Below are 27,685 nucleotides of genomic sequence, written 5' to 3'. Positions count from 1 at the left end.
TATGATGTCACCATTGAAAAGCCCTTTTGGAGCTGCTGGCTTGTCCTATAAACTGGGTGGTTCGAGCCCTGAATGCTGATTGGCTGACAGCCGTGGTATATCAGACCGTATACCACGTGTATGACATAACGTACAATTTTACTGCTCTAATTATGCTGGTAACCAGTTTATAAAAGCAATACGACACCTCTGGGGTTTGTGGTATATGGCCAATATACCACGGCTAAGGACTGTATTCAGGCACTCCGCGTTGCGTCGTGCTTTACCACACCCCCTGAGGTTTTATTGCTTAACTACACAATGCCTTCATAAAGACTTCATACCCTTTGATTTATTTCACATTAGTGTTGTATTACAGCCTAAATTCAAAAATGATTAAATAGATTTTTTCTCCCCATCTACACACAATACCCCATAATGACAGTGAAAACATGTTTTTAGAAATGTTAGCAAAAAAAATACAGTCAATAAATGTTAGAATCACCTTTGGCAGCGATTACAACTGTCAGTCTTTCTGGGTAAGACTCTAAGAGCTTTGCACACCTGGATTGTACAATATTTGCACATGATTATTCTTCAAATTCTTCAAGCTCTGTCAAATTGGTTGTTGATCATTACTAGACAATCCTGATTGGTTCCCGAGTGGTGCAGCGGTCTAAGGCCCTGCAACTCAGTGCAAGAGGTGTCACTGCAGTCCCTGGTTTGAATCCAGGCTGCATCACATCCAGCCGTGATTGGGAATCCCATAGGGCGGCGCACTATTGGGCCGGGTAGGCCGTCATTGTAAATAGGAATTTGTTCTTAACTGACTTGCCGTCTTAAATAAAAATGTAATAAATAAAAAAGACAGGCATTTTCAAGTCTTGCCACAGATTTTCAAGCCGATTTAAGTCAAAACTGTAACTAGGCCATCCAGGTACTGTACATTCTATATCGTCTTGGTAAGCAACTCCAGTGTATATTTGGCTGTGTATTTGAGGTTATTGTCCTGCTGAAAGGTGAATTCATTTCCCAGTGTCTGTTGGAAAGCAGACTGAACCAGGTTTTCCTCTAGGATTTTGCCTGTGCTTAGCTTTATTCCGTTTATTTTTATTCCCCCAAAAAACCATAGTCCTTGGCGATGACAAGCATACCCATAACATGATGCAGCCACAACCATGCTTTAAAATATGAAGAGTGACATTGTGTTGGATTGGCCCCAAACATAACGCTTTGTATTCAAGACATAAAGTACATTTCTTTGCCACATTTGTTTTGCAGTTTACTTTAGCACCTTATTGCAAACAGGACGCATATTTTGGGGGGATTTTTTATTCTCTACAGGCTTCCTTCTTTTCACTCTGTCATTTAGGTTAGTATTGTGGAGTAACTACAATCTTATTGATCCATCCTCAGTTTTCTCCTATCACAGCCAATAAACTCTGTAACTGTTTTAAGCTCACCATTGGTCTCATGTGAAATCCCTGAGCGGTTTCCTTCCTCTCCGGCAACTAAGTTAGGAAGGACGCCTATATCTTTGTATTGACTCTGTATTGATACACCATACAAAGTGTAATAAATAACTTCTCCATGCTCAAAGGAATATTCAAAGTGCTGTTTTTTTACCCATCTACCAATAGGTGCACTTTGCGAGTCATTGAAAAATCTCCCTTGTCTTTGTGGTTGAATCTGTTTGACATGCACTGCTCCAATGATGGACCTTACAGATAATTGTATGTGTGGGGTCCAGAGATGAGGTAGTCATTAAAAAAAGAATGTTAAGCACTATTATTGCACACAGTGAGTCCATGCAACTTATGTGACTTGTTAAGCAAATGCTTACTCCTGAATTGATTTAGGCTTGCCATAACAAAGGGGATTGAATACTTATTGACATTTCAGCTTTTCATGTTGTATTCATTTGTAACAATTGTGTAAAACATCATTCCACTTTGACATTATGGGGTATTGTGTGTAGGCCAGTGACACATCTCAAGGAGTGTGAATACTTTCTGAAAGCACTGTATATATTACTGCATAACGGCATAGCTGTGACGGCCGTGATCTAGAGCCTTCAGAGGTTGACTGGAGTATTAGGACGTATTATGACGTGTGAGGCGTCTGTGGAATGTCATGTGCACTCCACCACAAGCCTGCAGTGGATCATCTCTGCGCTATCTGCATCATGGCCGTCCTCGCTGACAAGCTAAGCCTGTCTAAAAGTCTAAAACTGATACCACCTATAAATATGGATGGTTCAGATTCTACCGCCGACTGATACATTTGTGGAAAAGAATAGCCCGTTCTTATCCTGACTGTTTCCCATAGCCTTGGGATTTAAAATACAATCTGTGTTGACTGAGTGAAGTCTTTCAGATGAGATGGAGATCAGGAATGATCACTATAGGCACCCATTCTCAACGCTGTAGATGAATTCTGCCTGTCGGGAAGTTTATGTATTGTATCCCCAGATGGATATAGTCCTAGGAGTTGTGTAATAATACTGTTTGTGATGACTGGCTGCCAGCCTCTGCTGGCCCTTTGGAAGGGAAATCTAGATCTTCCCAGAAACAACCCCCCTACTTCATCCTAAGCACCTGTGTAGATCAGAGGGCAAGTTGAAGCATGCGTGTTTATGTTTCTATCTATCCAATTCATTCAGACCTACATGAAGTGTGAAGAGGGTAAGGGGACAGGCCTATTTCCAGTCAGAACGCCAAATGTCAGGCAACAGTCCTTTAATTACACTATAATTACACTACAAACAGTCCTTTAAATTACACTACAATTACACTATACTACAGTCATTTTAATTACACTACACTAAAAACAGTCATTTTAATTAAACTACTATTACACTACACTAGAAACAGACTTTAATTACACTACTATTACACTACACTAGAAACAGTCATTTTAATTACACTACTATTACACTACACTAGAAACAGTCTTTTTAATTACACTACTATTGCCTGACATTTGGCGTTCTGACTGGAAATCTTCTCAATCGGAAATGACCTTTAACTTTCTGGCGCAGCATCTGTCACGCTTCAGCGATACAGACTGAATAGAGACGTAAACGGGACTAATGAAGGAATGTAATTACCGGGACCTTGTGATTCATTCCAGGATCGAATGGTTTTCTATTCTTCAGGTGTTCATCCTTGCCTCAGCCAGTAATGAATAAATAAATGATATGTCATTACTACATTAGTACTTAAATTCATTATTCATACTCCTGTTGATTTTGAATCATGTATTTGCCTGCATGCTACTGACACAAAGTAGAACCAAATTGGGCTGCTTATTGATATCAGATTCATTCCTTTATTATCATCCAAAATACTGTAACAATTTCAACATGAAATTAATTTCTCTCATTATATGCATATAATCTCATATATAAGATATGGCACTTTCATGTTCCTTGCTTGGTTTATTGGAAGTGTATCATGGAGATACGGTGTAAATGTTCATGGTTTACTAAGATGAGGACTAGGTTTTATTTGCAGGTTTAGTAAACGGAGAGGATCATGGAACTGGTGCCGCCACACAACCATCATTTGACCATGATTAACAGGTAGAATTGCATCCAAACATTTCTTCCTTGTGAGGTTACTGTATATTTAACATTCTAAGGTATATTCTTCATATCAATTCTAATTTATTTACAGCAAACCTGAGCAAAAATCATTGTAAACAATTTAAACATTTTCTTACAAGATCAAATGAAATACAGTGAAGAGAAAACGTTATTTTCAAGATGTCCATTTCTCCTGTGTTTATTATTATTTTTATACCTGACCTAGTGTTATGTGCTTTTTGTAAGATCCTATTCTGGACTTTCCATTTCCTACCTCTGATATTGAACTCTGTTGAGGAAACATTTAGCTGGATGGTTTACGCCTGTTGTATTCTGTCATGCGACAAATAAACTTTGATTTGTAACCCGCTCCTTGTGCTGAATATGATAAATAGATAATAAATTAAACATATTGTATAGGCATGCAGGTGCAGTGTTTACATGTGTTGTTCTGGCTTTATAAGGAGTAAATATGACAGCAATTGTTGTATGAAGCCTGAAATATTGGAACACGGCTTCAATCTTTTACTTTCAAAGGCAATATCTTTGTGATTGTGAATGTAGATCCAGTGCATTCCTTCATTGACCTTAAAACTCCTGAAGGCTCTCCTCTTCTGAGTACATTGAGGACACGCTTAGTGCTGAGGAGGAGAACATAGCTCCCCAGGTCAATCTCTGTCTAGTCTCTGGATCAGTCTGCACCACTCTAGCCTCTTCTGAGTGATGTAGGCCGGGGTGATGGTCTGGACAGGGAGGCGAGGCGAGCCCTCCACTCTGGCCCTCTCACACAAGGCCTCTGCGTTACAGATCACATACATGCCGCAGTCATAGCTGTTCTGCTGCAAAGGACAGGGCTCCTCCACAAAGGGCACTTTCCTCCCCGACCCCAGGAAGGGCTCCAGCTTTGTGGCGATCCGCCGGGCGTGAAGCGAGTTGCCACCACTCTGCGAGTCGTAGTGGGCAAAATGGCCGCCGTCGCGCAAGAACAGCAGCAGGCTCCAGTGAGAGCCGCCGGCAGTCTGGATGGAGTTGTCGTTGACAGCCAGGAAGACCCAGCGCCGGGAAGCTAGCCCCAGCGGCTCCAGAAACAGGGCTAGTTCCTCCGGGCAGGCAGCACACTTGATGAACTGGGTGACCTCGGGGCTGATGAAGATGGCCGCTTCACCAAGGCCCTTGAAGAGCTCAGCAGCAAAGTACTCGAAGGCAAAGCCGATGACCTGGTCGTTGAGCCAGTGAGGGCCCTCCAGTAAGGCCACATCAGAGCGCCGCAGGAGGCTGTCCTGGTAGCTCAACACAACGGGATCCATTCTCTCCAAGGCAGGGTGGGGGCGGACAGGTAGACAGGGTCAGTCTGGAAAACATAGAGGAACCGGTTTTGGGGAGATTAAGTGAAAGATGAAGCAACACTACTCTACACAATCACAAACTGTCATCTTGTCAGATTTTTCAGGAATGAGCGCTAGCTAATTCATTAGTTGAGTGTATGAGGAGGTTTTCTACTAGTTAGCTATAGCCTAGGTGCTGAAAGTACTTTCCAGATAGCTAACCTAATAGATAGCTAACCTAACCTTAGCTATGTTGGCAGGCTGATTAGCTATAAATAAATAAATAAAACTTCTACTGGATATGATCTTCAATCTCACAATTAGTACTATAGCTATAAAGCCTATCTAACAACACACTAAGTTAGCTAGTTATAGCTAAAATATTTTTATTTTGGTCAAAGTTGGCAGGGTTGCTGGCGCTGCATTGCGTTTTGCTATGCTAGCTAGTGGTGACTCCCAGGCCAATGGGTTTGGCATGCGCAGTGGGTTTTACGATGTACGAAATTAATAAACAAACGAACATTTTATTCCACATACCTTACCAGACACATTCACTAAAAAGGTCCATCAAAAAATGCAACCTTCCTTTCTCGTTGCAGTAAGAAACGTAAACGAGTACAAACTGCTCCACTACTGTAAACATTTTGCGACAGTACTGCGGGGCAAGTAGGCTTTCCGAGACCCGCTCTGTCCATGCGGGTGATTCGCTGAATGAGTCGGTACATCCAATCCCCTCGAACCTCTCTGGGAAACCCTCCCTCCCTGATTATTTCACCCCGCCTATCAAGTAGCGTGAGCGCGCACTGTTTAGCAAAGAGAAAAGGCAGCAGAGGTTTCATCGAACGTCACCGGGGATAGGAAGGGCTGCTTTTAATACATTTTAAGAACAGAAGAAAATAGGACACATATGCGTCACTGTTCGGGACTGATCTGAATTTTGAATCATTTTCGGGGGAAGTTATTTGGAGAGAAGAACGAAGGCGCAGTTGTTTAAGGAAACCCAGGGAATTAAAAATCAGATTTGAGAGTTGCATTTGTGTGCTAATTCCCCTGTCCCAAACGAGAAGGCTTCCGCGCACAACAGATTTGGATTAACGTTCATTGATGTGGTAAGGTAAGAAGTGTTGTTACTGTCCCAAACGAGGCTTTTCATGTGTGTATAAATATATATATGTATGTACCAATCACTGGGGTATGGTACCAATACGCAAGGTTTTGCTATTGACGATATGATTTTTGGAATTCCATTCATCGCGCGTTGAACTACCCTTCCCACTGAGCCACAGGGAGTTTATTGCGTGTAGTTACCATTACTTGAAACGCTGTGTTAATTTATTGACTGGATTAAAGCTTGACCACTTTGAGATTGTGCGTGTATTAAAGAAACCACATTTTTGCATTGAAATTGAGTTATTTTTACTTTGTCAGTAGTGGGACACCCATTATTACAAAAGTCTATTGCTTTCGAGTAGTAAGTTATTGTCATGAGCTGTTAGATAACTGATGTTGTAGTTTATGTCAAGGGAACCGAAAGTTTAGAACCTACGCACTATAGTTTTTAAACAAAATGAATTCAAGTCAAATCAAGACAGTATCTGTCAACGTCCATGCAGATGCATTGTATCCCATCAAATGTATCAAGCATTTAATAGGAAGGTTACAATGTCCCGCCAACTTCAAGTGATCTCAGACCACCCTCTTTTGACACAAAGTAATCGAACAATAACTGAGAGCAATAGCAGAGGTGTGTTGTCTCTCTCTGTCTGGGGCGGGGAAATGTTTGCATGTATTATTTAGTGGAGGTCAGCCAGAATAGCTTATAATGCAGTGGATGCAGTACAGACTGCAAAGCAGTGGAATTGTAGAGGAGGTCTAAAGGGGTGAATAAGCTGCTGAATCATGGGGCCTGCCCAGAGCAGCACTCCTTAGCCCATAACATTTGTTCCATAGCTTTATCCACTACTTATCCCTCAAGCTCACCTATCCTCATACTGAGTTGATTGAGAATGTTTATATGATCTTTGTAGAATGTTATTGTTTGTAATGCCAGTGCAGAGGCTATAGCCTGTATTCTATACATGTCTTCTGTAGCTTGGATATTGTTTAGCCTCTGGAGTCTGATATGGGTATGATGGGAAGCGATTACTCAATGCTGAGCAACAACAAGACATTTTGAAATGACTAAAATATAACAAATGTTTAGTAACTTTTATTTCTTATTGTTGTTGCATTGTCGAGCCTGCAAGTAACCACTTCGTTGGACTGTGTATACCATGTGTATCCCGTACATATGTCTAATAAAACTACCAGGTACTCTCCAGAGGCTAAACAATATCCAAGCTACAGAAGACATGTATAGAATACAGGCTATAGCCTCTGCACTGGCATTACAAACAATAACATTCTACAAAGATCATATAAACATTCTCAATCAACTCAGTATGAGGATAGGTGAGCTTGAGGGATAAGTAGTGGATAAAGCTATGGAACAAATGTTATGGGCTAAGGAGTGCTGCTCTGGGCAGGCCCCCCAACTATATTCTCCATAAAGCTTGCTACTTTGGCTCATCCTCTGCTTGTTACTTTGGCTCAACCTCTGCTTGTTACTTTGGCCCATCCTCTGCTTGTTACTTTGGCCCATCCTCTGTACAGGTGATCAGAGTGGGTCTGGAGGAATGCATTGGGACTGAGAAGACACAGCTGCATGCTGGGATAGCACCATAGAGTTACCTCTATGGTTAACATCCAATGAATAGTCATGATATGATGTTCTGGGGAGTGTCCATGGCTGGAGCTTGTATACCTGAAACGTGTAATAGCCTGGGTCAGGACTAAGCTACAGGATATTTCTGATCACAACTGGATACATTGTGACGTTTGGGTTCATCTTGTTGAACTAAAGGCCTACAGGATAATATGGAAAGCAAGCCATCAGAGATGAAGGCTTGAGAAAAACCACATTGTGCTGATATGAACCTAGAGAGGTTCAAAAGTGGGAGTGATAGTTAGCGCAGCAGAGTAGCTACAGCAGCTGTTGTAGCCAGAGATCTAACACCTGATGCAGTAGAAGCGGTGCTGATGCAGTAGAAGCGGTGCTGATGCAGTAGAAGCAGTGCTGATGCAGTAGAAGCAGTGCTGATGCAGTAGAAGCAGTGCTGATGCAGTAGAAGCAGTGCTGATGCAGTTGAAGCAGTGCTGATGCAGTTGAAGCAGTGCAGTAGAAGCAGTGCAGATGCAGTAGAAGCAGTGCAGATGCAGTGGAAGCAGTGCAGATGTAGTAGACTGGGGCTCTGGAAATTGTTAATGTATGTTCTTAGGTGGGGTATGCTGTAGTATACTTTAGAAACCGATTATCTTTGAGGTGGACCAGTGAAATCAATGTGAATGGCCATTTGGCTGCACATTATTTAGTCATTGTACACTACTCTGTAGACGCTCCAAAGTCTGAGCTGTGGGGTGCTGCAAGCTTCACAGCAGTAGCAGAGCTCTTCCAAAGTTTTGATGGCTACCCTCCATGATGGAAAAGACCATTGCAGAAATATACAACTATTGCATCACCCTAAAGCTATCGCTCCCCAACCACAGAGACTGTAGCCAACATGTAGACTGTCAGTTCTATCCTGATTGTTTTGTTCACTGGTGGACCGAGGTGACAAACTGCTCCTCTGACCATGCTATGCTTTTCCCATATAGGCCTACACAATGCCTTTGAGGATTCTAAAACCCAACATGACCTCAAATGAGTGACCTCATTGCCACGTGTTTCTGTGGGGTGGGGTGGTAGGTCACGTGCTGAGTCACTTGGTCAGCCGCACATGAAAGGTGTTGTGCGGCCGCATGGCCGGATTGTATGGCGTAAGTGATTGGCACGCACATGAAGTGAAGTCATTAAAGTGGAACATGCCTGTTGCCCATGAACAAAGCTCCCCATTCTCTGTGGCCATTACAGAAGGAGGCTATGGAACCTCAATGGCTTGGCTTCCCCCATGGCTTTGTATTTCCCCTCGTTAACTCCTCATGGTGCTCAGACTGGTCAGAATGAGAGTTTCTACTTTTAATGTCACATGCACAAGCACATTGAAATGCCTTTCTTGCAAACTCAAAACCTAACAACGCAATGATTAATAACAATGTATTCCTAGAACCCCCCCGCCCCCCCCCCCCCCCCCCCCCCCCCCCACAAGAATAAGAAATATAAAATACACAATTAAGTAAGTAAGCATACTAAATATAGGACATTTTTAATAAGCAAGTTCCAATACCATATTTACATATGCAGGGATATTGGAGTAATGTAGGTAGATATGTACAGGGGTAAGGAGACTAGGCAACAGGATATAAGATAAACAGAGTAGCAGCAGCTTGTATGTGAGCGGCTGTGTAGAGTCAGTATAAATGTATGTGCATATTATGTGTGAGTGACCAAATTATGGAGTGCGAGTGTGTAGGTGTAACAGTATAACTTTAGACCGTCCCCTCGCCCATACCCGGGCGCGAACCAGGGACCTTCTGCACACATCAAAAACAGTCACCCACGAAGCATCGTTACCCATCGCTCCACAAAAGCCGCGGCCCGCGGAACTACTACTTCAAGGTCTCAGAGCAAGTGACGTCACCGATTGAAACACTATTTAGCGCGCACCACCGCTTACTAAGTTAGCCGTTTCACATCCGTTACATCAGCACCACCGCTAACTAAGCTAGCCGTTTCACATCCGTTACATCAGCACCACCGCTAACTAAGCTAGCCGTTTCACATCCGTTACATAGGGCCCTGTGAGTGTGCATAGAGACAGTGCAAAGATTTAAATAAAAGGTCAATTAAAGGTTAACTCAGTCTGTGTAGCTATTTATCAGTCATATTGCTTGGGGATAGAAGCTGTTCAAGAGCCTGATGGTGTCAGACTTGATGCACCGGTACCTCTTGCTGTGCGGCACCAGATAAAATAGTCTATGGCTTGAGTGGTTGGAGTCGTTGATGATTTTCCAGGCGTTCTTTTCACACCACCAGCTGTAGAGGTCCTGGATGGCAGGGAGCTCATCCCCAGTGATATACTGGGCTGTCCGCACAACCCTCTGTAGCGCCATGCAATCGAGGGTGGTGCTATTGCCATAACAGGCAGTGATGAAGCCAGAGAATTTTAGGGCCCATGCAAAACTTTTTCAACCTCGTGAGGGGGAAGAGGCACTGTGGCGCCTTCTTCACGGCTGCGTGTGTGTGTTTGGACTATTTGAAGTATTTAGTGATTTGGACACAGAGGAACTTGAAGCGGTCTACCTGCTGCCCCACCGTTTCCTGTCGTCCACGATCAGCTCCTTGTTCTCGCCGATGTTGAGGGAGAGGTTGTTGCTCCAGCACCACACTGCCAGGTTACTGACCTCCCTGTAGGCTGACTCATCATCGCCGGTGATCAGGCCTACCACCACCGTGTCATCAGCAATCTTGAAAATTATGTTGGAGTTGTGCATGGCCACACAGTTGTGGGTGAACAGGGAGTACAGGAGGGGACTAAGCACACACCCCTGTGGGGCCCCTGTGTTAAGGGTCAGCGTGGCTGAGGTGATGTACCCGGGGTCGTACTATCAGGAAGCCCAGGATCCAGTTGCAGAAGGAGGGGTTCATACCCAAAGTCATACGCTTGGTTACGAGCTTGGAGGAGACAATGGTGTTGAACGCTGAGCTGTAGTCAATGAACATCATTCTCACATAGGTATTCCGCTTATCAAGAGTGATCGAAAACAAGGAATTGTTTTTATTTTCCTAACATTACCGGCTGTGTTTTCTGTTTTCACCAAATTTAGTTTAAATGCAGGTCAGGCCTATGATTTGGCTACTAGCCTACTTGGTCACTAGACTACTTGTTACTTGGTCACTAGACTACTAGTTACTTGGTCACTAAGTACTAACTTGGAAAGTATTCCTTTAACTACTCCTTTAACTTTCCACTAACTTGGAAAGTTCTCCTTTAAAGTACTTGTTACTTGGTCACTAGCCTACTTGTTACTAGCCTTGGTCACTAGCCTACTCATTATTTGGTTATTAGTGTCCCTTTAAAAGTACGGAGTTCGCTCCTACAGTAGTTCTCCTCTAAAAAGGAGTGTCTCTTGTGGAGAGAGGACGGGGCCAAATCTTTGTTTAATTCATCTCTATTGAGAAACCCCTGTTGACATTTTAGTTAATATGCTAGAACAATCACAGGAAACTTAAAGGGCATGTAGCGAAAGTTGCTTCTGGAAGAAATCCCTTGAGTTAATTTTACCTACTGCTTCATCACTCTTAGCAAATGAGGTCTAAGGTATTTCATAATTTAAGCAATAGATTTTATTTAGCTTAAATGGTTACGTCAACTAAATTATTAGGCCAAGATGGAATTACCATTTAACCTCACTTCTTGGACATAACAGAGCCTTAGTAATGCAGTTTTAGAAACTGTTCTTTGTCCTGTAAGCCTTACATGGCAATGCAGGAATTTTGATAGCGCAAACTGCACAGGGCTGCAGGCCAGAAGGTTGTGGGTTCACAGACCACCATGGACAAGAGTAGGAGTGGAAAGTTCTCCTTTATAGTAAAAGCATTGCATGAATCTATCATCATATTTACAGACCCAAGAAAATATTGCCTTTTATAAACATTTCATTAAACTCTACATAATTTTAAACATTAGCAGAATATATTTTTTAATACCACACAAATTACCAAAATTATAGGATAAGAATGGACACCGAAGGGCCTCCCGATTGGCATAGTCGTCTAAGCCACTGCATCGCACTAGAGATCCTGGTTCGAGTCCAGGCCCTGTCGTAGCCGGCCGCGGCTGGGAGACCGATGAGGCGGCGCACAATTGGCCTAGTGTCCTCCGGGTTAGGGGAGGGTTTGGCCGGCGGGGATGTTCTTGTCCCATCGCACACTAGTGACTCCTGTGGTGGGCGCAATGCACGCTGACACGGTCGCCAGGTGTACGGTGTTTCCTCTGACACGTTGGTGCGGTTGGCTTACGGGTTAAGCGGACATTGTGTCAAGAAGCAGTGCGGTTGGGTTGTGTTTCGGAGGATGCACGGCTCTCGATCTTCGCCTCTCCCGAGTCCGTACGGGAGTTGCAGCGATGGGACAAGACTAACTACCTAATTGGATATCACAAAATTGGGGAGAAAAAGGGGTAAAATAATAAAAAATAAAATAAAATGGACACCGAGATATGTGTTCGTTCATCTTATCATATTTCTCCAAAAATGTTACATTTAACTTCTGGCTATTCTTCTTCTGTGGCTTATCCCAATGAGAGAAGGTCAAGTGTTTCGCTAAAAGCTGTCTGAGGTTAAACATCTTCTATTGTACAGAAAGTGAATAGCTTAATCAAATGGTAGTGAAATAATTAGATTACTTCCCAAGCAAAGTGTATTTTTTGTCTCCTCTGCTGTAGAAGGTTGTAGCTCAGCCTCTGAATGTCAAATAAATGAAACCATGATGTCCCCATATGTGTCGGGGTCACGTCATTCCTAGGCTTCTACATCTGCATGGCTTGCTGTTTGAGGTTTTAGGCTGGGTTTCTGTACAGCACTTTGTGATATATTTATAAAGTAAGAAGGGCTTCGTTCCACTTCATGATTGTGTCCCACTTGTTGTTGATTCTTCACAAAAAAATACAGTTTTATATCTTTATGTTTGAAGCCTGAAATGTGGCTAAAGGTCGCAAAGTTCAAGGGGGCCGAATACTTTCGCAAGGCACTGTAGATAAATACATTTGATTGATATTTTACATCTACAGCTGTTATAGATCACTTTATATAATCAGATCTGTTTCATTTTCTTTCAAATAAGCTTTATCTGGCCATTTTCACTCCATTATGGAACTTTAAGGGTTTATGACATAGTCCCTCTAGTAGTAATTGAATTCATTGGTTGCATGTTGCGTGACAATATGTTTTGGAATGTTTGTTTTAGGACTGATGCCCAACTGAGCGTTCTGCTCAATACATCCTTATTGGGTGCTGATGAATATTTGTTCTAAAGTGCATTACTGTGGCTTGAAAACACAATGACATTTCTTAAGAAGGCAAATCATTATTAGGAAAAGCTTTTTATTATTTTGATGTCACCAGATTGACTTTAGATGTAGTATTACTTTAACTAGGTAGCTAAGATTGAGGGGAGACCTCCAGATTTTAGCTAGCTAACGTTAGCATTGCCAGCTATTTTTGATGAACTTTGCAAGCTAATGTCATTGCCATCTGTCTAAAGTAAATTTGACAACATGATGTTGATGATGGTAAAGTTGTTTCCTACTATTTTATGAAATAAGCCCAAATCCTAAAAACATTATACCAACCTATAGAGTTTACAATTGCATTGATGAACATCCCCCCCCCCCGCCCTCCCTTACTATATAATTGGCAAAGGTCCCGTAGTCGGCGTAGTAATAAACCCCAACCTAGCAACCCATGTGACCTCAAACTGTTCACACCCCTCTTGTTGGCAAAGAGAGAAGTTTGCACTTTTCAAAGCTTATTTCCTGCAATTCTACACATTTTGCAATGTCTTATGTGTGTTCATATTATACAAGGGGTTCGACTGAGTTAAAACATTTACCTTTTTGTATTTGGTTATATTTTTTTTATTAGTCGGGACCCTTGTTCTGTATTGACCCCGTTCTGGGTCCAGATTTGGACCGTGGTCTGCCTATTGCGTATGTGGGCCTGAGATATTAACCTTCATCTGCCAGCAATAGGCTACTGGCTAATGTTACAAAATAAAAAGATGAACATTTCCTACAGCTGGATCTTGTTTTCTTGAATATAAGGATGCCTTTTGGGGGCGGGTGTGTAAACAACAAGCACTCTGATATTCTATCACAATAGATGGGTTATTTAGAACTTTCTCAACATGGTCTTCTTGTCAGTTTATTCTGGCTGTAGGAGTAAAAACTAGGCCTGTTTTATGCTAACTTTCCAGTCAGACCTTGTCTGGTGTTCCACGGTCTTTTTCCACCTCTCATTCCTTTGTTCACTCACTGCGCGCCCATTTAGCACGGAAAATGCTTCCCCTGGTCATGTCACACAACTCCAGGCGAGCTGTGAAAGTTACAGGCACGGAGGCTAACATTCGCTCCAAGTGTTTCTGGAGGTGGGGCCAATGTAAATCTGGGAAAATGGACTCCCAATAGGATCACTGGACTGCTGTGACCATCTTATTCAAGGCAGCACGCTGTTGTTCAGAGAAAAAAAAACACCTGAGCTGTCACTATTTTGGATGATAAGTCCCTTTTTGAAGACTAATTAGATCCCTTCCTGAAACAAGTTCCTGGCTAATTGGTCAAGATGCTAGTTGAATTAATCAATGTGAAACTGGCTGAGCTTCGATTCAGTATAATAGTGACTTATGGACAGATTTTTACACTAAATCTATACTTTGCTTTGGGGGGAAAAAACACATTTGTGTAAAATTACAAAGGTAATGTTTGATGTGGCCTCTGTAAGACCTAGGACTGCCACAAGAATTGTGAAGCTCAAAAGTTCTCAAGTTTCTTTCCATACGTTCATCTCAAACAAAGCATGGATCAATGTGGCCACTGTTTCAGATTTCTGCGTCCCTCCTTCCACTGCTGCTCTGACTGCACCATTCGTCTCATATTTCAAAGAGCGTCGTCTGGCTGCAGACTGACAGCGATCAGTCAGGCCCGTCGTCATGTTGAAGAGTCTCTGAGAGCCCTCTGAACACTGACCTATAGTTAGAGGTCATGTTGTATCTGATGCGCTAAGCAGATGTGCTTAACATTCAGCCCTGCAGTTAATGTCATAGCCTGCCCATTGTACTGTATATGATGAATATTGCATTAGTGCCATCATGGCTGCCAATGAATAAGCTATACCGTTTTGTTATACATGGGAAACCAATGGCGTAATTAAATTGTTGCTAGCAGCACAGTTAGTCACCAAAACTCTGGATAACATGAAAACAACCTAACCAGGTCGAGTAAAATGGTCAGTGTTCTCTCATTTGTGTCTGGAAGTAGCTAGCAAGTTAGCCAGTTAGCTTGGGTGCTTGACTGCCGCTCTGATCAACCCCACTCTTCCACTAGTGTCTATTGTGCGCTCTGTACGATCGAAGAGCAAAACGCTCTGAATTGACAAACTCCCAGGGCGCAAGCTGGCACTACAGATTGAATTTACACACCCAAAGTTGAATGATTTCATATGTATATAATGTATTCTATTCTACTGTATTTTAGTCAATGCCACTCCGACATTGCGCTTCCTAATATTTATATATTTTTTAATTCCATTATTTTATTTTAGATTTATGTGTATTGTTGTGAATTGTTAGATACTACTGCACTGTTGGCGCTAGGAACACAAGCATTTTGCTACACCAGCAATAACATCTGCTAAATATGTGTATGTGACCAATACCATTTGATGCCTAGCTAGTAATTTATGCTAACAGGCTAGCAAGAGGTTGCATAGCAACAGCATCAACTTCCTGTAGACAGGCGAAGCGCTAGTATGCTCAACTGAAAGGATACCGTTCGTTTACAGACTTATATATTCATTAAGTATGTAGTATACAGTATGTTAGTATGGGTATTCGAACACAGCTATGGATTCTGTTATGGAGTGTGTGTACTATAAGACTGCCAACAACTCCAGTTGATTTGAATTGAACCGGATACGTTTATGATGGAACTCAGGATTACCTTGCACAGCATGACCTCATATGGCTGGGTTGTATCTTTGAGCATCTTTCAGTCTAAACCTTTTTTTTATTATACTAAAAGTTGTACGCCCTCCAGTGTGGATTAAGGGAGGGACTTTTCTTACGTTCACAAACGGGAAAAACGGTTATTTTGTTTTTTCTCCTCACTAAATTAAAATAACACTGCTGCTGGCTCGCTTGCTCTTCGCTAATGATGCGAGTGTGTGTTCAGTCGTCGGTCTATTGCCTGTAAAATATCCTAACCTATTAATTGATGATAGGCCCTGCTTTACTGAAGTTGCAAGCCAAGAAATTGCGAAATACAGCATTCCATTGCAAGATACAGCTTTTGATTGCTGATAGATAGGCCTTGTGCCTTCTGACTCCTGTCTGCCTGGTGGCCAACGTGCCTGGTCATGGGATACAAGGGATACATCTTTTGTCAAATCTAATGGGAGCAGAAGTCCTCAGCAGACAGCTGTGAAACAGGACATGAGTTCTGTCTTAAAAAGTATATATTTCTCTTAAAAAGTATATATATTTTTTCATTTCAGCTAACCCCCCCTAACCTTTATCAAATGATCCGAACCTGCTACGTTAATTCTTCTAACCTGCTGTATGCGTTTTCCTAAACCTACGAAAAGTAACATTTGACCAAAGTGTATGCCTTCTAGACAAAACCGACCGGCCTGTAATGTGCTCCTCTCCTCTCTTTGTCCCTCGCTAGCTCTATATGAAAGATGCGAGTGTTCTTGGAAGTATTGGAAACTAAATCAGTCCACTCCTTTCCAAAATCTTAAGAGTCGCTTCCTAGCAAAAGATGTCTTCTTTCTACTAAATGTCTTGATTTAAATCACAGTATTTAACAAACAGGCAGGCTGCGCGCAGGTAGTATGAGATTATTTGATTGACAGTTCTGGTTGCCTAGTGATGGACGGTAGTCACGCCCCAGAAGCTGCATTCCTTTACAAACAAGTAAAATACCCGTTCAGTGGCGCTTGGAAACTATCTCCAGAGAAGGTTTTGTGTCCGCATTTAAAAAGCCTTAGTGTACCTTTACAGACAGACAAACAAACATGCCGTAGCTGGGTGCTTTCAAGGGGTATATGACTGGTACAGAACTTCATTGCTTGGCTCTTGCGGTCATATAATACGACCATTATTTCTTATTGTTTTTAATGGAAAACTGATTTAAAAAAGGCTGTATTTAAACATTTACTTTAGATGTGTGTAGCCTTTCTTTTTTACGTTAAGAAAAATCATACAATTCCACGTCAATTCACAATGCAGAATAATGGTCGTATTATATGACCGCAAGAGCCAGGCAAAGAAGTTCTCTACCACAGTCATATACCCATTGGAAGCACCCAGCTACGGCTGTTTATTTGTCTGTAAAGGTACACTGTCTTTTTAAAACGTTAAGCAAAATTGTCCTTTTGTAATTTTCCATAGTATGGGATACAGTTATGAATCAAGACATCACAAGTGACAACTGCAGTGTGGTTATGTAATTAATGTCTCACAAAGGAATCATCCCGCAGATAATTCGATCAACATCAACACAGTTAATTGACTGTGATGGTTAATTTGATTCAGATCTTCATACCCTGCAGGTCTAAAGACTGTTTGTGTTCAGTTGGTTGCATGGCCGCATCATTCCAACGACTGACGGAGGCATCGAGCAGGAAACAGACCATTTATCAGTTCAGATCTGTTGGCACTGAATATTCAAGGCAGGTTGTATCTCTGGCATTGTAATGGGAGCAGAAGTCCTCAGCAGACAGCTGTGAAACAGGACATGAGTTCTGGTGTTTGCTCAGTCATTGTCTCTCGAACTTGCATTGTTCATATCTTGCATTACTCATCTCATATGTGTGTATATATAGTATTCTATACTATTCTACTGTATCTTAGTCCGTTACGCTCTGACATCGCTCGTCCGCATGTATATAGTCTTAATTCATTCCTACTTAGATTTGTGTGTATTGGGTATATGTTGTGTCATTTTATATATTACTGCATTGTCGGAGCTTGAAGCACAAGCATTTAGCTACACCCGCTGATCACGTGTGTGAGATCAATCATTTTATTTGAATGTGTGCGCTTGCGTGTTAGTGAGAACGGTTGATGCGATTTAAAAACGTTTTTTTTTTTTTGATAATCCGATTTAATATAATAGTTTGATTAAAACATTTACAGTGGCTTGCTAAAGTATTAACCCCCCTTGGATGTTTTCCTATTTTGTTGCCTTACAACCTGGAATTGAAATTGCTTTTTGGGGGGGTTTGTATCATTTGATTCATACAATATGCCTACCACTTTGAAGATGCAAAATATTTTTTCTTGTGAAACAAACAAGAAATGAGACTTAAAAAACAACTTTAGCGTGTATAACTATTAATCCCCCAAAGTCAATACTTTGTAGAGCCACCTTTTGCAGCAATTACAGCTGCAAGTCTCTTGGGGTATGTCTCTATAAGCTTGGCACATCTAGTCACTGGGATTTTTGCCCATTCTTCAAGGCAAAACTGCTCCAGCTCCTTCAAGTTGGATGGGTTCTCCTGGTGTACAGCAACCTTGAAGTCATACCACAGATTCTCAATTGGATTGAGGTTTTGGCTTTGACGAGGCAATTCCAATACATTTAAATGTTTCCCCTTAAACCACTCAAGTGTTGCTTTAGCAGTAGGCTTAGGGTCATTGTCCTGCTGGAAGGTGAACCTCCGTCCCAGTCTCAAATCTCTTGAAGACTGAAACAGGTTTTCCTCAAGAATTTCCCTGTATTTAGCGCCATCCATCATTCCTTCAATTCTGAACAGTTTCCCAGTCCCTGCCGATGGAAAAACATACCCACAGCATGATGCTGCCAGCATGATGCTGCCAGCACCATGCTTCACTGTGGGGATGTTGTTCTCTGGGTTATGAGGTGTTGGGTTTGCGCAAGACATAGCGTTTTCCTTGATGGCCAAAAAGCTCAATTTTAGTCTCATCTAACCAGAGTACCTTCTTCCATATGTTTGGGGAGTCTCCCATATGCCTTTTGGCGAACACCAAATGTGTTTGCTTATTTTTTTCTTTAAGCAATGGCTTTTTTTCTGGCAACTCTTCCATAAAGCCCAGCTCTGTGGAGTGTATGGCTTAGTGGTCCTATGGACAGATACTCCAATCTCTACTGTGGAGCTTTGCAGCTCCTTCAGGGTTATCTTTGGTCTCTTTGTTGCTTCTGATTAATGCCCTCCATGCCTGGTGTGTGAGTTTTGGTGGGCGTCCCTCTCTTGGCAGGTTTGTTGTGATGCCATATTCTTTCCATTTTTTAATAATGGATTTAATGGTGCTCTGTGGGATGTTCAAAGTTTCTGATATTTTTTTGTAACCCAACCCTGATCTGTACTTCTCCACAACTTTGTCCCTGACCTGTTTGGAGAGCTCCTTGGTCTTCATGGTGCCGCTTGCTTGGTGGTGCCCCTTGTTTAGTGGTGTTGCAGACACTGGGGCCTTTCAGAACAGGTGTATATATACTGAGATCATGTGACGTGCACACAGGTGGACTTTATTTAACTAATTTTGTGACCTCATGAAGGTAATTGGTTGCACCATATCTTAATTAGGGGCTTCATAGCAAAGGGGGTGAATATATATGCACGCACCACTTTTCCAATTGTTTTATTTTATTCCCTTCACCAATTTGGATTATTTTGTGTATGTCCATTACATGAAATCCAAATAAAACAACATTTTTAAATTACAGGTTGTAATGGAACAAAATAGGAAAAATGCCAAGGTGGGTGAATACTTTTGCAAGGCGATGTACATGCTTTCTAAGAAGAACGGTTTCCCTAATAATAATAATCCTGTTTCCATGGAGCCATCTGAAATCAGGCTACCTGATGGCACTCTGATAAATGCAGAAAACCACCCATCAAAATAAATTTTCTACCACAGCGACTGTTATTTCTGGGAAGCATATTTGTTTGAGTTCGGACATAATGTTTGTATGTGAACTATTTCTAAGATGCATTTCTCAGAAAACCAGGTGTTTTTAATCGCAGAGTAAGGTGTTTATACATGACTATTGCATAATCTGTCTACTGCCATAATCAGTTAAATAGCAAATTATTACTGTATTTACCAGCCATAGTGTCTGGAAGAGTCCACCCGCTGGTGCCCAGCTCCTCCTCTTGCCTTGAAGCTGCCTTGCCCCCAGGCCAGGACCTGCTGAGCTGAACCAGGCCTTGGCCTAATGGCTACCATTCTTATAGGGTAATGGAGTGTGTGTAATCCAGGTCACTGATACCTCCTACAGTAACCTCCCTGTCTCTTCTTCTTCACCCTCCTCTCCACTCCCTCTCAGCTGCTTTTTCTCCCTCTGACCAACCCCAGCTGCTTGCTTTCAACACCGGCGGAGTGGATGCTCTGACATCGCCCCACTCACTCCTCTAGAGTCGAGTGGTTCCCAACTTTCCCAGTAGAGGCTGTTTGCATCAGGATTGGGGTCAATTCCATTTCAATTCAAGAAGTACACTGAAGTTCTCTTTAGAGTACATTTTCCTCATTGAAGAGAAATGGAATAGGTTTTACTTTCTGAATTGAAATGGAATTGACCCCGACCCTGCTTGGCATCATACAGTCCTTTGCCATGCAACTCACCACCAGACAGATTTGTGCTTGAGGTGATACCTTTCTAGTGGTTAGACTTGGCAAACTTCTAAAGAGGTGTACAAGCCAGCTACACATGAGCTCAAGGGTGTTCTTTATTCAGTTGCTGTGGGCTTCCTGCCACACACACACTGAACTTCTTTCCAGTGTGAATTGATGAGTGCCTTTACCAGGAAATGTTTTTAAACAAATCTGTGTGATGACTATATATTCCATGCCAGCTAGTTCCCCCATGTCTTAATTTTTTATAAAACGTGTTGGCAAAGAAATCCACAACTGTCTGGAGATTAGAGAATGGCCAATTTGTTTTATTTTTATGCTTAAAAAATATCTGCCAGTTACAGTGCACTTCATACCTTCATCATCATATCATCATATTAGTTACATTGACATCTTTGAATTAGACCTTTTCCATGTACGAAACCCATTTTTCCCAGTATTCTTGACCTCTCTCCTGTTGAGTTCTTAAAGGTCATACGCTCCATGTGGTGTATTTCTTCCACAATGTCTATCCATTGTGTCACTGTGGGAGGGTCTTTTTGTAGCCTTTTCCTAGTGATAGCCGTTTTACTGGCTGCCAGTAGGACCTTCAAGAGGTACGTTTCTCTATTGTGTAAGTTATCAGGTATTTCACCCATGAACAATTAAATGAATGTTTGTTCTATGTCAAATCCCATTAGTTTTCCAATGTTAGAGCTTATTTCTCCCCAGTAAGTTTCGATTGCGGGGCAAGTCCAAAAGATATGAGAGTGGTCCGCCCTCAATAGACCGCATTCTCTCCAACAAGGGTGTAGTGAGCCAGTCTGTTTTGATTTCAGTTTAGGTGTTATGACGAAACGTATTACATTCTTCCAACAGAATTCTCTCCATGACCTTGAGTTGGTGGAGATTTGTTGAGTCTCTAATATGTTCAACCATGTTTCATCAGGTATTTCAATGTTAAGTTCCTCCTCCCATTTCTTTTTAATATAGTTTGTAGAATGTTTCTTTGAGGATTGAATACCCAAGTAGAGATTTGAAATAGTTTTTTTGTTACTCCCCAAGTTGTATGCGTTAGTGAATACTTGGATTCATTTTAGAGGTGCTCGAGGGTCAGTCACTTTTATCTCCCTTAAGAAATAGTGTCGAACTTGTAGGTAGCTGTAAAAATCTTGTTTATCCAGGCCATGTTTTTTTTTTACTCAGGTCCTGGAAGTTATCTAGGTTCCCATTCCTTATAATTGTACTGAATGATGTGATGCCTTTCTGTGTCCATTGTTTAAACCTTCTGTCCTGAGTTGCAGGGATGAAGCTGGGGTCATATGCGGGCCAACTCAGCAGTTTGATCTCTCTGTCTAAATAAGTTTGCTTAACTACCCTAAACCATGTCTTCATAGAGAAATTAATCCACTGATTTTGTCTATTGTACATTTCTTTTACCATGTCCTTATTTCCCAAAACTGACTGTATGGGTATCTCTGTCAAAGTAGTCTCGATGTCTTTCCATTTGGATTCATATTCTGAATTGCACCAACACACCAGAGGTCTCAATTGGGCTGACACATAATCATCTTTTAGGTTTGGTAAGGCCATACCCCCACAGTTTTTTGGTAACTGTAATGTTGTAAATCTAGTTCTTGGTCTCTTACTGTTCCAGATAAACCTTGATATCCATTTATCCCATTCCCTAAACTGTTTAGGCGGGATTTCTATGGGCAGTGATTAGAACAAATACAGTAACCTTGGCAGGATGTTCATTTTGATTGTTTCAGTTCTACTACTAAGATCTAAGGGAAGTGAATCCACCTGTCTAGGTCATCAGATATTTTCTTGTTAATGTGATCGTAATTCATGCAATAAAGTTTGGGTATATCTTTTGGTAAATTTACTCCCAGATATTTGATGGATGAGGAGGTCCAGGTGAAGTTTTTTATTTTTTATTTCACCTTTATTTCACCAGGTAGGCTAGTTGAGAACAGGTTCTCATTTACAACTGCGACCTGGCCAAGATAAGGCATAGCAGTGTGAACAGACAACACAGAGTTACACATGGAGTAAACAATTAACAAGTCAATAACACAGTAGAAAACAAAGGGGGAGTCTATATACAATGTGTGCAAAAGGCATGAGAAGGTAGGCGAATAATTACAATTATGCAGATTAACACTGGCACTGCTAACATTAACACTGCCCCTCGCTCTAATTTTATCGTTCGTGTCAAATGTCCATTTATCTTTATTCTAGCTGTCAGGCATGAATACAGTGTTTTGATGTACTGTGTCACTTCTTTGTTGAAACCAAATCTTTCCATAACTTGGAATGGGTAATCCCATCCCACTGAATCGAATGCTTTTTCTGCATCTAGGCTGATTAATATTGCACTTGTCTTATTCTGAGTAATGTGGTCCATGACATGTAGTGTTCTCCTTATATTGTCCTGTGTCTGCCTATTTTGAATGAAACCAGTTTGATCTCTGTCAATCAATTTTGGGATTATGTTCTCCATTCTTTTGGCTATTATTGATGCATATAGTTTATAATCTGTGTTAAGAATTGCGATAGGTTTATATGAACTGCATTCTTTCTTATCTTTACCCTCTTTTGGAATTACTGATATGATGGCCTCTCTCCATGACGGTGGGAGACCCCCCTCCCTCCAGTCCAGTTAAAACAGGCCTTAAGTAGAGGTGCTAATTGTTCTCTGAAGGTCTTGAACCATTCTGAAGGGAAGCCATCAGGGCCTGGAAACTTATTGACTTTTTGTTGAGATATTGTTTTATTAATTTCTTCGGTGGATATTTCTAAAGTTAGTCTATCATTTTGCTCTGTCCCAATTGAGGGGAGATCAAGTGAGTTCAAAAAGTGCTCTATTGTCTGTGCATCTGCCTTCTCTGGTTGCTTGTACAGATTTGTGTAATAGGATTCAAATGCATTCTGTATTTCATCTCATTTGCATGTGATCTTTTTTGTTTTGGGGTCTTTTATTTTGAAAATGGTTTTCTGTGCTTGTTGTTTCCGGATTCTCCATGCTAGTAATTTGTTTGCCTTTGAGCCTGCTTCATAATATTGTTGTTTCAGGAACCTAAGCTTTTTCTCTACTTCTTCTCTATAAATCTGGTCAATTTCCTGTTTTACCTTTTTGAATCTCTCGTAATATAAGAGGGTTTTTGTATTGACTATGAGATCGTTCTAAGTTTCTTGGGGTTTCCTGTAATTTCAGCAGCTTCTGTGCTTTAATCTTTTTCTTGAGAGATGATGTGGCTATGATCTTCCCTTTAATAACCTCCTTAGCTGCATCCCACAATATAGCAGGAGATACTTCCCCATTATCATTATTCTCCAGATAGATGTTCAATTCTGTCTTTATTGATTCCTTGAATGCTGGATCATTCAGCATGCTTGTATTAAGTCTCCATATAGTATTTCTTGGTTTGCTATCAAGGTGTAGAGTAAGGTAAACTCCATTATGATCTGATAAGTCGCTCTGCCCGATCCTACAATCCTCAAGCCTGTGTCGCTCTGCCCGATCCTACAATCCTCAAGCCTGTGTCTATCTGCACGGTACATAAAAAAGTAGTCTAACCTGGACTATTCAGTGTGGCGGGCTGAGTAAAAAGTATATTCCTTATCGGTCTTGTGGGTGTCACGCCATACATCGAGCAGTCCTAGATCCTGCAGTATCCTATTGATCTTTTTGGCAACTAGGCTCATTTTCCTATTTTGGTTTGTGCTGTCCAATTTTGAGTTTAGAATTGTGTTGAAGTCCCCTCCACAGGTAAGAGTGCCAGTGGTTTCTGTAGCAACTAAATCAAACACCTTCCCGTAGAAGACCGTGTCACTCCCTGGGGGTGCGTATATCCAGTTTACATTTAACAAGTATAAATCTACCCTCCTTGTCCTTTATTTCTGACACAAACTCAAAATGAACTGAATTTGGGATCAACATTGCAACTCCCCTTCTACCATTTTGTAAGAAGAAAAAAAAGTGTTCCTATATCCCATTTTCTTGAGTTTCTCAGGTGTTCAGGTGTGGATAAGTGAGTTTCCTGCCAGAATAGTATGTCAACTCTCTCCTCATCTTTGCTATTACCTTACTTCTCTTGATGGCACTCCCCAGCCCGTTTACATTTAGACTTATGACCTTAAATTCCCAATGATGCATCGATATAAACAAAAAACCCTGTGCACCATATCTGCCTGCTTATCATGACCCTAAAAATGAATGAAAAATCAAGAACGATAATAAAGTAAACCAAAGTGGTAAAATACTTTGGTATTAGGACTCCCATGTCAGAGGACTGTCTCTTGCCTCTGGGGTTTGAGGAGATGAGCCTGTCCGCAGGATGGGCCCCTCGCTCAGATAGGAAAATGCGTGACGTAGTCACAAACAAGACCTGGTGGAACCGAAAATAATAAGGGCTCCTATTTCATCGCTTATACACATTGGTTAATTACAAGTGAGAACTATATCGGCCATGCGTGCATATCATGAATCCTCCCCTTGATATGCCCTTCTGTCGCCCCGTTGTCAATGTGTCATTAATCCTTAGCTAATATATGTTATTAACGTGACGCTACTTAGTGTGTTCGTAAAGAACACATGCTTTTGGCTACTCACCCTTGTTCAGCATTGGGGGAAAATAGGGGATATATTTTACCTATTGCAATGTCAACCATAACAACTCAACGTCTTAACAGCTCGCGGTAACTATTAATTCTGTTAAATCCGATTCAGTGACTTCCATCTTCCCGTTGGAAATGCCTGAGTCTCTCTCGGATGTGAACGTCCTCTCGCCGAGATGGTTTCCCTCTTTCTCCATGACCCTGCTTGTCAACAATGATCCATGGGAGAGCTTGCTCGAGTCTTTCCGCTGGTGATGTCGCCTTTCTCCTGGCGGTATACTCCACTGGGAAGCCCCTTGACTTCAGGTCCTCAGCCGCCTCGTCTGCATGCTCGTATGTAACCGGGCCATTTTCCAGAAATACCCGCATTTTTGCCGGGAATGGTGTTTGGAAGCGTATACCCTACTCTTTAAGTGCTTTCTTAATGGGGGTGTATTCTTTCCTTCTTTTCAGTATCTCTCCCGCGTAGTCATGATCAAAGAACACTCGTTGGCCTTGGATGTTAACAGGCTTTTTCCAGGTTGCATGTAAGACTTTCTCTTTGACTGAGACTTTTAGGAACCGTACTACTATGGATCTTGGTGGGGCGCCGCTGGGGGGGGTTTGAGGCCAGAGCTCGGTGTGCTCTCTCGAGTTCCAGGTCGGTGTCGTCTTCAAGTATGCCCTTGAATAGATCCTCCACGAAGTTGGGCAGAGTCTTTTTCTGCGCCCTCTACTACGTTATAAAGTCTAATGTTGTTTCGACGTGAGAAACCTTTGCGTTCTGTCACTTTTGCCTGTACTGCGGGTTGGCTTTTCAGTGACTGTTCAAATATTTCCTTGTCTGCCGGGTTCCATGTGTCCGTTTCCCCAATGCGCTGTTCTGCGTCCCCCATTCTTGTAGCTATGCTGTGAAGTTCTAATTTGTTTTCTTCCAGGTTCTGGTTAATGTCCTTCTTGAACTCATTTAGTTATTTTCTTACATCTTCTCGAAGTTCCTCTCGTAAGCCTTTGAGCGCCTCGCGCAATTCCTCCTTCATCACCTCACGAAATGAGGGTTCTTTTTGCTGCTGCTATCTTATTTGCGCTAGCATTAGCTATTTCGGGTTCATCGATGATTATCTTCTGCTGTCTTGTTACGGGCTGTTGTATCTCAACAACCTTTTCCTATTTCCCCCTTTCCATTTTGCACAAGTTATTATAATGCTCAGAGTAAATACTTGAATGTAGGGGGGGAAATACCCAACCGATGTGCAGTACGAAAAACCATGCAGCCATTTCCTAAGTTGTCACCGGACCGAGAATGGCCAATTTTGACAGATTTCGCTTTCATGAGAAAGGAACATCCTACTCCTCCCCTATACTAATGTTAAAGTATGTTAATACCCCAGTGTAGCAGATTCATGCTGTTAATGATTAAGTTCCATTTGTAACACAGATGTTGTCCTTGCCAAGTCTTCATCCAGATGATACTGATATCTCTGACACCATGGCTGCGTTTACACAGGCATCCCAATTCTGCATTTTTTTCACTAATTGGTCTTTTGACCAGTCAGATCAGCTCTGAAAAATATCTGATGTGAAAAGATCTGATGTGATTGGTCAAAATATCAGAATTGGACTGCCTGTGTAAACGCAGCCCATTTGGATCAGGCTACCTCATACTTATTTGGTTGTATGGTATGATTGGCATCGTTTTAATGGTTTACTGTTGGAATGCCCTCTATCATCACCTCTTACTGTGTCTAGTTCTGAATGATTTCACATGGACACTATATAACTAACTATAGAACTCTCACCTTTCAGCTGTGACAGAGAGACGGACAGAGAGGGGGAGACGGACAGAGAGGGGGAGACGGACAGAGAGGGGGAGACGGACAGAGAGGGGGAGACGGACAGAGAGGGGGACTGAGTGGGAGACTGATGGTGTGGGAGAGGGCAACTGCACGACAGTGAGAACCAGCGAGAGAGGTTTGGAAAGGGTAAGAATTCTGGTATGTGTTGTATTCTTCTGGGTTAGGGTTAGAGAGAGGAGAGGTTTGGAAAGGGCCAGATCTGTGTGTTATTCTCCCAGGTTCCTGACAGGTGTCTGTAACCCTATCTACGTCCTTCGCCGGTGCTCTGTCTGCAGCCAGTCAGAGGAGCGTGGGAATGGTGAGAGTCCTCCATAAAAAGCTCACATGCTGTCTGACCCACGGACCTGTTTGGCAGTCTGTCCATCCGTACTGTTTTCTAGGTAGTGTCTGTTGACAGGAAGCTCTGGCAGTCTCCTCACAGTTGGCTGTCTGCTGTGAGAATCCCTCTCCGGTCCTGTTTGATCATGTTCCTGTCTGTTGTAGTTCAGAGACACACATCAATGTTTTATTTCCTCTTTTGTCATAGTATTTTGTGTAATCTTCTCTCTTCTCTTTTTTGACTTAAAGGGCAGGGAATTTAAGAGCCCCTGTTGGCTACCATTTTGTAGCTAGATGTTAAATGTTGACATACGGCATCAATTTGACCCCCAAAGAGTTAAAGTTCCTCAAACTGGGAACATTGTAGCATCAAACAAGACACTTAAAAGTTCATAAGGAGGTTCATGCGTTGCTATCAGTAGAAAGTGGAAAGGGAGCTGTAACAATGTCACGGTGTTGTTGCTGTGGAGAAGCCCCCTGAAACATGCTTCCTGCTTCGCCCATGCCGGGGTCATTGTCCTGGGAGTGGATGAAGGAAGTAGGCCTCGCCATTGCGACCATGCAGGGGTGGTCCTGTTTACTCTCCCTGTCTCCAGTGCTCTTTTCCGTGCAAACCCCTTCAGTGGTATTAATAGCAGTTCCTTTCAGGAACCTGCCTTTGAGTTTTTTGAGTTCACTGGCATGACAGTCTATT

The 27,685-nt window shown here is 42.0% G+C and overlaps 2 protein-coding genes across 3 annotated transcripts in view; one reads left to right on the top strand and one right to left on the bottom strand.

Moving 5' to 3' along the window:
• Positions 1-3,277: 3,277 nt before the first annotated feature.
• Positions 3,278-5,597, bottom strand: LOC118964958 (sentrin-specific protease 8-like). 2 transcript variants are annotated; one of them, XM_036981373.1, is made up of 2 exons: positions 5,433-5,597; positions 3,278-4,916 (listed from the first exon to the last, which is right to left on the bottom strand). In XM_036981373.1, the coding sequence occupies exon 2, from the start codon at positions 4,870-4,872 to the stop codon at positions 4,234-4,236; it is 639 nt and encodes a 212-aa protein (XP_036837268.1). In that variant the 5' UTR covers positions 4,873-4,916; positions 5,433-5,597; the 3' UTR covers positions 3,278-4,233. The 2 variants fall into 2 exon arrangements, with proteins under 2 accessions (XP_036837268.1, XP_036837267.1); XM_036981372.1 differs by having other exon boundaries at positions 5,428-5,590.
• An 84-nt stretch (positions 5,598-5,681) lies between these two features.
• Positions 5,682-27,685, top strand: part of LOC110506954 (unconventional myosin-IXAa) — a 212,133-nt gene continuing 190,129 nt past the window's right edge. Inside the window, exon 1 of the mRNA XM_036981793.1 lies at positions 5,682-6,004. The gene's annotated coding sequence lies outside the window, so the exon portion shown is untranslated. The remainder of the gene's footprint in view (positions 6,005-27,685) is intronic.

Source organism: Oncorhynchus mykiss, chromosome 6, assembly GCF_013265735.2.
Source record: "Oncorhynchus mykiss isolate Arlee chromosome 6, USDA_OmykA_1.1, whole genome shotgun sequence".
In the NCBI taxonomy this organism is placed as follows: Eukaryota; Metazoa; Chordata; class Actinopteri; order Salmoniformes; family Salmonidae; genus Oncorhynchus; species Oncorhynchus mykiss.
The sequence above is the reverse complement of the archived record's forward strand: the minus strand, read 5'-3'. Positions and strand labels throughout refer to the sequence as shown.